General features: G+C 35.4%; 1 protein-coding gene across 1 annotated transcript; it reads right to left on the bottom strand.

Moving 5' to 3' along the window:
- Positions 1–6: 6 nt before the first annotated feature.
- Positions 7–3,825, bottom strand: LOC108241742. Its single transcript, XM_017426119.3, has 12 exons — positions 3,742–3,825; positions 3,460–3,591; positions 3,318–3,346; positions 3,216–3,231; positions 3,058–3,085; positions 2,855–2,924; positions 2,533–2,676; positions 2,051–2,247; positions 1,108–1,211; positions 783–901; positions 521–694; positions 7–307 (listed from the first exon to the last, which is right to left on the bottom strand). Exons 2-12 carry the CDS (start codon positions 3,515–3,517, stop codon positions 95–97), a joined length of 1,152 nt encoding a protein of 383 aa, XP_017281608.2. The 5' UTR covers positions 3,518–3,591; positions 3,742–3,825; the 3' UTR covers positions 7–94.
- Between the last annotated feature and the right edge of the window lie 5,572 nt (positions 3,826–9,397).

The following is a 9,397-nucleotide window of genomic DNA, read 5'->3' as shown; positions in this document are numbered from 1 at the left end:
AGAAGACAACAGTAATTGTTGTGACTCGTCTGTAACCAGAGTTTGACATCATTTAAGCGCAAAACGTCTCATTCTTTTCCTTAAGCAATGTTTCTCACATGGCTGCATAGGATTCACAGCTGATGTTTCCAGGTATCACCAACAAGCTGGCAGGTTGGAGGCTTGCTATTACAGGACCCAAATAACCTTGGAACCACAGCTCATAGTCTTCTGGTTTAAAGTTCTCAAATTCAGGTGCAAGGGCTGTCAAGGTCAGGTTCAGGATGGTGTCTCGTACAGCTTCATTTGTTATAAATGTGTTGTTGTTCTGTAAAACAAACAGACAAAAGAACAACAAAAAAATTGTTGAGGACTGATTTTAGTGTGAATGCTTATAAATCAAATACCAAGTTTTCTGATGCTCCTTTTTTCTTAATTTTTTTTTCAATCGCAGAAAATGAGCCATCTTTCTTAATCATTTTTTGACGCATGAATTAGGAAATCTTTTGGGGACACATCATAGGTCATGTTGAGCATTCACCTGCTGAGTGACTTCTGTAAGACTTCTGAAAAACACACGAAGTTGCTCCATATCTCCTGATTGTGTCAAGTGTGTGAGCACTGCCTTTACAAAGGTGGCATTCTCCACAACACTGTGTACATCCAGTAACAGTGTGACGTTCTCTGCTGGAAGAAGCACTATCCACCTATTTTCCTGTGACAACAGTTGTTTGTTTTCAATTAAATTATTTTTCCAGAAATAACAAACACAGCATTATTTATAACCAACATGCATCACTTACTTCAGAAAAATATCTGCTTATATTCTTAAGTTCCTCATACGTTGCAAAGAAAAACAAACTTCCAATGTTTTTGTTTAGCCATTCTTCACTTCCATTCACATTTTGATTGCATCCAGGATCTGTGAAGATTCAGGTTATAAAATATGGTGAAAACTTAAAACGATGTGCTTCAACCCTAATTCTTTTTGTTGCATAGTAGTTTTAATACATACATTCTTTGTGCACAGTATTTGTCAATATCTATTTCACCATGCAAGCTTTAATGTTTGTTTTTGAGAAAATATTTTTTTCTTTCCAACAGTATATTAATATCGCTGCTTTTTACCTGCTGAGTCTTTTCTTGACAGGTACACCTTGATAAAGCTGCTGTAGATTAGTTTTCTTTCCATTGTTTGAGACATCTCAACTTCCGCAGTCATTAACTTCACCCTATAACAAATTTAGATTTTAGACACATATTTATATCTATTACTTTTTTCTCTCATTCAAAATCAAGTAAATCTGTAATAACAAGACAAGAAAAATGTTCTCACATTTGCAACAAACATTCATTATTTATTAGGAACCCATTCTGAAGTAACCATTTAGACCCTACACTGTATACCACAGCTGTAGCTGCAGTGAAATGATTATGAAATGATGACAATTTTTTAAGTGATTAAAGGATTTGATCTCTCTCATCCCTTTTGACACCAGAGAAACACAAAACCAGCAACATTCTCCTTGATTAATTGCACCTAAGAGACTGCAGTAAACATCAGGAGGAAAATTTCACATCCCCTTAAAGTTAGAATTTGTCTACTTGTGATGCCCAGGTTTAAAAACAGCCCACACAAGATTTAAACAAGTCAGTCAGAAGGTTGCAGTGGTAAAGACAAATGACATAATCTGTAAAATCTGCTCAGTAATTATTGTTAATTGTGTTGTTGCATTTCTATAAACCCATTCTCAAACTCTTAATACGAAGATTGCAGGCAAGTAATGCTATTTCTGCAGGCAAACATACCCAGACTTTTTAATTGTGGGCAAAAATAATTTTGTCTTTGTCAGGCTTATGTTTTTATTCTTAAAGTGTTTAACTTGTGTCCGGTTTACCTTCAGTACCTTCAGAGTACTGTACTCATAAAAAGAATAAGTACTTCATAAATACATGCATGTGAGTCTATATAATTTGACTAAAAATGCTGAACTTCAAAAAAGGACACAAAAAGTGGTTGTACTGACAAGAGTAACAAGAACAGTTGATTGCAGTGGTTTTATTCACTTACAGCTCTTGGTAAGAACTGCAGCTGAAGTCCAGGTTTCCCAGCTGGATCAGGAAGCTTTGGCTGACATACGGCAACAGAGGAGCCATCTTCACAGAGAACCACAGTTTGACGAATGTAGGGTCACTGTAGTTACCCAAACTCAGGCTGTCCAGGACTCCAAACATATCCAGAACATTGGAACCAGGTTCAGTGGTGCCCTAATATTAAACAGAGTTGTAAATGGATGTTAATAAATGCTGTAATAATATTTGTCTTGTTATGTGAATGTAGGTCGGATGCTTTAGGAAGCATCAGATCACTATAACAATAAAGCATAAGAGTAGATCAAACTTATATACTTATACAACTTATATAGTTTATATAGAACTAATTGCTGGTTAATATTGAAAATGTATTCATTGATATCAAACTGAATTACTGTTATTATGTGTTACACAACAGTGTTTAATTATTTATAATGTAGACACAATTAACTTAATTACCAGTTTTAAGTAGACTTTTAAAGATGACTCCACTATCAGTTTCAGGTTTTGTTCCACCTCCTTGAAATAGTCTTCTGGCAGGCTTTCATTTCGGCTCTTTTTACAAGATAGCTCCCCCACAAAAGTGTCCACAGCCGCAGATATCTGAAAAAATAAATAATAATAATAATAATAATAATGTAAACAGCAGCACTGGAAGCGTTAATGTCTTCAAATAAACACAAGAGGGCGTCAACCAGCAACACTGCCTTGTACCAACTTTCAAACGTTCAAACAGGCGAACTTGTTTTTTTATGATTGATAGGATTTTTGAAACACTTACACTTTGAGTGGTTTCTTGTAGATTTACTCCTCGACATGATTCCTGGGAACCATTGCTTGGGATTGAAGTACTTTAGGAATTAAATTAAATTAAACAAAATAAACAGTTGATCAACAAATTATAACACAAAAAAACAATTCCTGCTGAACAGTACTATGTTAGATAAAAGTTGGGAAAAATGTATGGAAAATTTGGACGCTAACCTGTTCTCGAGTGTCAGCAAACCTGAACCTGCAATAAGAGGTTAATTTAACAAAATGTAATAAAAACATTAGCTCTCCTAAGTCATTTTACTTGTGTGTTTAACATTTTTCTTTCTCATAGAATGGTCACCATCTTATTAAGAGAGGATTTTTCTTACCTTCTGTTGTGTTGGACTTAAAAAAAAAAAAAAAAAGCACAAAATATTAATTTCTGTATATTTGTAAAATATCTATAATGCAAAACAATGACACAAACTTACGAGTGCAAAAGCCAGTGATGACATATACACTGTGGAGGTTAAAAAAAACACATTTTACTTTCATGTAATTATTTCTTATGTCGATTGGCTGATAGAAAACTAAAACATTTACATTTTCCTTTGAATTTTGGGAGACACTTACCAATCCCGGCAGCTAAGAGAAGCAGAACTTGCAAAAACGTTCGGTGCTCGCCCATCATGAGAGCGTAACTCTGCTCACTTCAGTAACTCTGATCATTTAACCAGCATTTTACATCAAGAATACTCTGAAAACCTAGGGAAGTAAAACAAAAAAAAAGTATTTCAAGCATTTTTTTTTGTTATTTTTGTGATAAGGCAAAGTGCATGGTTTAATAAAAATAAAATAAGACATGTTGGCCTCAGTTTTAGTTTTGCATGACATTTCAGTTATTTTAATACTTACGGTCCAACTTTGCAGGCAATGGAAGGTTTGTGAGAAAGCAATTTAAAAGATACAACACTGCAGGGAAAGCTCACCTGTCTGACTCCTTTTCTCTTTCAGAGGAAAATGAGAAGCAAACATTAAAGGTGCAGTAGTTCTACATTGGGTGGAGCAAACTAATTATCAGCCAGTGTTTAGAAACGAAGCTGAGACAAAAGCATGCACAGTGAACTCAACGTGTTCTGTGGGATTCCATTCGGATGAAATCATTTTAGCTCTTTCTTTAATGTTAGGATTCAAAGAATAAATTACAAATGCACAAAACAATGGGTAGAAATCTTGTAATAGGGTTTATCAAAAATAATAACTGAATCAAATTAACTTGTGTTATTGCACAAACAATGGAATTAATAAAGGAAATACCCTCCTGTCCACCCACCATCATTATAGCCATTATCGCAAAGTTTAAAAAAGTAAATGAAGACTTGACTATTTGGACCTTCTCTGTGTTCTTCCTCTTCAGCACCGTGTTTGTGACCTTTCTGTTTTCAGTCATCCTGCTGTCACTGGCTGCATCAGGAAGAGACGAGGCTGAAAACAGAGCACTAGTCGAAATTATTTCCCACAATGGAGCCAAAAATCATTTGCAGCTTAATGCAGGAAAACTTAATAACCACTGATGTACTTACAGAGTGATGCTCTGCTTCTCATCTCTCAGCATCTTCAGGCGATGCTCAGGATGCTCCATGTGTCTGTGGCAGCCATCTTTAATGCTCTCCACAGTGCTGGGAACGGCCCGTTATACTGTGGAAAAAATTTAAACTCTTTCAAAGCCTGGTAAAAACAACATTTATTATAAATATAGGCCAAGTGACCCTGGAATGAATGCATATCGTCTACTGCCTTTCATTAAATTTCATGATCATCTTATCTTGAAATAAATAAAAATCCATCCAGTGGTTCATGAGATATTTTGCTAACAGACAAATAAACATGCACAAAGAGACAGGAAATGACATGATCACCTTCAGGCACACTTTTGTTTATTAGCTATCAAACTGTTCGACTCCTCCGACACTTATTTTCTACCAGCGGAAAAAGAATCTGTTCTTCATTTTATTATCATATACATAACTATTGTTTCTATTTATTATTGTGAATTTGTATGAAGTGCATTTTATTTATTTATTTTTATTACAGCTCAAGTGAAGCATGTTAATATAATTTACATCAGGATTATTATATGAAATTTTATGACAATCAAGTCTTCAGGACTGAAAAGCTTCATTCTTGTCCAGATTGATTTTAGCCAATGATGGCAGCAAGGTCACAAAAATCTAAAATATCTAGGTTTAAGAACCAAAGTGTGACTAACAGTTGAATGATTGAATGTTGAAAGAGTTCAAAAACTTTTTTTAAGCACATTTGTGTACATTTGAAACACCAAATGTGATATAAAATAAAGGATTTTGTCCAATAACAGACAATAAATGTATTATATCACAACCTTCAGCTTGAACAGTTGCATCTGATTATTAGTTCCGACTCAACTAAAATCAGATAAATACATTCATGAAAAAACAACAAACGAAGAGGAACTCAAGTCACGACACCTTTCATTCCTGAGACGCAAATCTTTTTTTTTTATTTATTAAAGGTTTTGAGGAGAAACTTAATCTCTTTTGGCGATCTGGATACAATTCCTTCATGTTTTAAACGTTTCTCTGTCATTCTTTATTGGCAGTTTTTGCCATTTTCTTTTTTGCTTTCAGGGTTTTGTTGCTTTACCTTTCATTCTAAACACTGAAAACATGCTCCAAGTCACACGTGTCAAACTCCATTCCTCGGGGGCCGCTCTTCTGCCTGTTTTAGATGTATTCCTACTTTAAAACACCTGGTTTAAATGGACGACTTGTGGATGTGCTGCTGGAGAACTTGATTTGGTGAAGAGGTGATTAAACCATTTGAATCTGGTGTGTTGGAGCAGAAAAACCTAAAACCTCCAGGACAGCGGCCCTCGAGGACTGGAGTTTGACACCCTTCTAAATGATTCAAGTTAGATGACAGAATCAGCAAGGCCACACTTTTGGATCTTTTTAAACTCAGACTATCAAATCCTCCAGTGAGTTTTTCAGTCTTTCTGGAACTTTGATACCACTGAGAGTTTTGATGCCGATTGTACAAAAAGAAACTGGAAATTTCTACACCTAAAAATAGCTGGCTAAGTGGCAGCCACCCAGTTATTCTGGCCTGTTTTCTCAGGAGCGTCATATTATTCTTCTTTTACCCATTCCCTTAAATGTACCTCTGCCTTCTGAGCAGTCCTGAGAAAACATAACCTGCCAAAGACACTACCCTCCAGGTCAGTTTTGCAGAATCTGTGCAGGAAACACTGGTACGTTGAGTTCCAGTGGCTCGCAGAATCCATATCAGTTTCTACTCATATAAAGGCAGACAACTAATATGGAGCTGCTGCTGCTTTCATAATAATAAAGTAGCACAAAATGTACAACACAAACGTCATCTGCTGTTAAGAAATGAGCCGGAAGAAACATTTGATTTGAACAGAAACATTGTCAACTTTCAGTCCCCTGTGTTAGTGTTTATGAATTTCTGTTGGAGTTTAGTTTTTTCTTTTAGAAACATGTTTAGGTTTGTGAAGAATAAAAAAAACAAAAACAACAATACGACCTAATCGGAAAAGAAAGACTCACTTAATCAGCAGCGTGTTAGCTGTCATTTAACAATGGGAACACCTGTCAGCCACACCTGTGTTGAAGCCTGGAATTGATATGTGTGAGACACACCCAGACATTACAAATATTCAAACCACTTTTATTCTGCAGCATAACTGATTAATCAACAGGAATAAATTAGTAAAATGTGTTTTGTCCCTTGTTTCAGGAATATAATTAAATTTCTAACAATAAAAGAATGTTTTTTCCCCACACATATAATATAAATTGAGAAAAAGTAATATGAGCATTCTGAGTGATCTTATGAAAGAGGACATGATGCATAAATAGGAATTTCCCCCATCAGATGTTAGAACTGAAGAAAGCTTTTGAATAAAATCCAGTTCTTTCTATTGAGGCTCCTGCAATAAAGTCTAGTAATTCCAGAAGGTTTTAATAATTTTAAGAAATCTCTCCCATCATGACATTTTGATAAAGAATGAGAGAAAATGGCTGAACATGGCTATGACGAGAAGTGTTTTTTTAGGCACTTGGACAAATGACGTGTGTGTGCTGTGCAAACGAGACATTCAGCTATGAGAACTGCAGCACAAAAACACTCCTTTACTCCTGTGATAGGACTGCACCGTCTTGTTTTACCTGCAAAGTTTCCTGTAACAAATGTGTTTCTTAAATTTATTTAAAAAACATGAACACCTAATTTAAATGGATAACTTTAGGAAATAAAACAAGCTACCTTCAGTCCAGTCAAGGACATTTTTCTCCTTTATAAGCACTAAGGGGCTCCATTGAAGAATTGAAAAATTCCATTTAGTGTCCTCCATCTGCTTTATCACAAACTTTATTTTTACTTTAAACAACACAGACCTTTTCTGTAAACACTCTTCACTCTGGTAAATAGGTACAAATCTTTTCTGTGTAGACACCTGCACATTAAAACTAATAGCTGCAGGATTTACCTGCAGATCTTCTGAGGAAGTTTGTTCCACATCAGTGGTGCACGTTTTGGCTAAATATTCAGAGGTAGCCAGTTCTGAATAAATTGCAGTGCATTTGGAGTGTAGTTCATTTGCAAATAATTGAACCTGCTCAGATAACTTTAAGTCCAAGGGGAATTAAAGTTATCATCTATTTATGTATATCGTAAAAGTGCTGCTGGAAATCATCTCTGTTTTGAAAATTATTGTGCTTGTTTGAGAAAAATCCTGAAATTCAAAACAATGAAAACAGAACTTTCTTTGTAAACAGTTTGACCAGATTTTCACCCATCGTTTTAAACAAGCATTTGTCTTTAAATCACTGATACATGTGTGAGTAAATCAAGCTTTAAAGGGAAGATCAAACATGCCAAGTTAGGTCTGAATTAATTGTTTTTGGTGATCATTCTAGATTTCGCAGCACGTGATGGGAAGCTTTCACTGATCGTTTTAAAGACCTCTTAAGATCTTATCTTTGCATGTTTTTAAGCTTCCAGACAGACAGTTCAAATAGCAAAGATAATACCCTGGATGTCTAAGATTTAACACAGTCACATTTCACCTCTCACTCTTAAAGCTACAAATACAAACACCACCTTTAATTTGATTTCATAATTTGAAGATGTGAACGTGCTTTTTCACGTGACTGAAGGAACAGAACAAGATGCTTGACTCATGAGACTGAAATGTTTCATTATATTCTGCAAGTCAGGTAGATTCTTAATGACACAGCCGTTCCCACGTGGCACGAAGAGCTGCAGTGCTGCACAAAGATCCTTCATGCTTCAAGAACTTTTTTTTCTTTTATGGCTTCTCTTGCCTGGAGCGCTTGTGTTGCTGTGTTACCATCATTGTCATACTTCAGATGTTTTCAAGAAAGGTGACATTCTTGGCATATTAGCTTTCACTTTGCTCCTTATTTAAAAGAAACATGTTGATTTTAAGGGCTTTGGATCAGGAATTTTCCCTTTGCAAGTTTGTGCAGAGTGTCTTCTTGTTGGGTAACATCCTGAAATGTTAAAAAGCCTTCATGGTGACATTTGTTGGAGTCATTTCCTTAAGCACCTTTTCAACCAAGTATTCTCAAACCCTTCTCTTCTGTCTGTTGCACTTTGGAAGGATAGTAACCGATAGTTTACCAATTCTATGCATTACCAACAACAATTAATTTGATAGAACTTTCTTAGAACATAATTACATAGATTTAACATTGTTGTGCAACTATAAGGTTTCATTCAATCAAAACAGATAAACAAGCTTTAAAACTAAAAATATTTAATCCCCCGCCAAAATAAAATTCTTACAAAACATCTTGAGCTCTGTGTGAATGCTTTTTGTTTCAGCTCACCGTCTGAAGACCGGCTTAAAATTACTTTATTTTGAACTGACATGAAAAAAACAAAACATTTTTGGAGACATTGGGTTTCTGCTCAACAGCGATGATTTACAAGTTTAATATAATTTTAACTGTAAAATAAAAGAAACTGACTTGGTTACTGATAGTAAGTTATTGCCATTATTATTGCCAACTGTCATTCCTTAAACTTAGTTAAAAAAAATATGAAAGACTGTTTCCAGAGCTCATAACAGCACCATTAAAATATGCTGAGACAATAAATTTAAGCTAAATTAATAACATAAAAGCCACAGAAGACCAATTTGAACAATAAAACAAAACAAAAAAAAAAACCCTGATACAACATCCACAAGTTAAAACATTAACTGGAGCCCGAGTACAGGCTGTTGACCCCAGTTGTTGTTGGAAAGAAACTCTTCAGCATCTTGTTGAATCTGGAACGAAGGCTTTCAATCCTTTTCCCAGATGGGAAAAGAAAGAACAGGCCATGGGCAGGCTTGGTGAGGATCCTTTAAAATGTCCTTGGCCCTGTGAGCACACCGCTGGTAAAAATATCTCCAGCAGTGACGGTAGTCCTGCTCAGGTGGTGTTTCTCCTGAGGTCAGTCCTGAAGTGACTGAGTTTCCAGCTCATGTATGTTTTAATTT

The sequence above is a fragment of the Kryptolebias marmoratus genome, linkage group LG10 (assembly GCF_001649575.2).
Source record: "Kryptolebias marmoratus isolate JLee-2015 linkage group LG10, ASM164957v2, whole genome shotgun sequence".
NCBI lineage: Eukaryota > Metazoa > Chordata > Actinopteri > Cyprinodontiformes > Rivulidae > Kryptolebias > Kryptolebias marmoratus.
The sequence above is the reverse complement of the archived record's forward strand: the minus strand, read 5'-3'. Positions and strand labels throughout refer to the sequence as shown.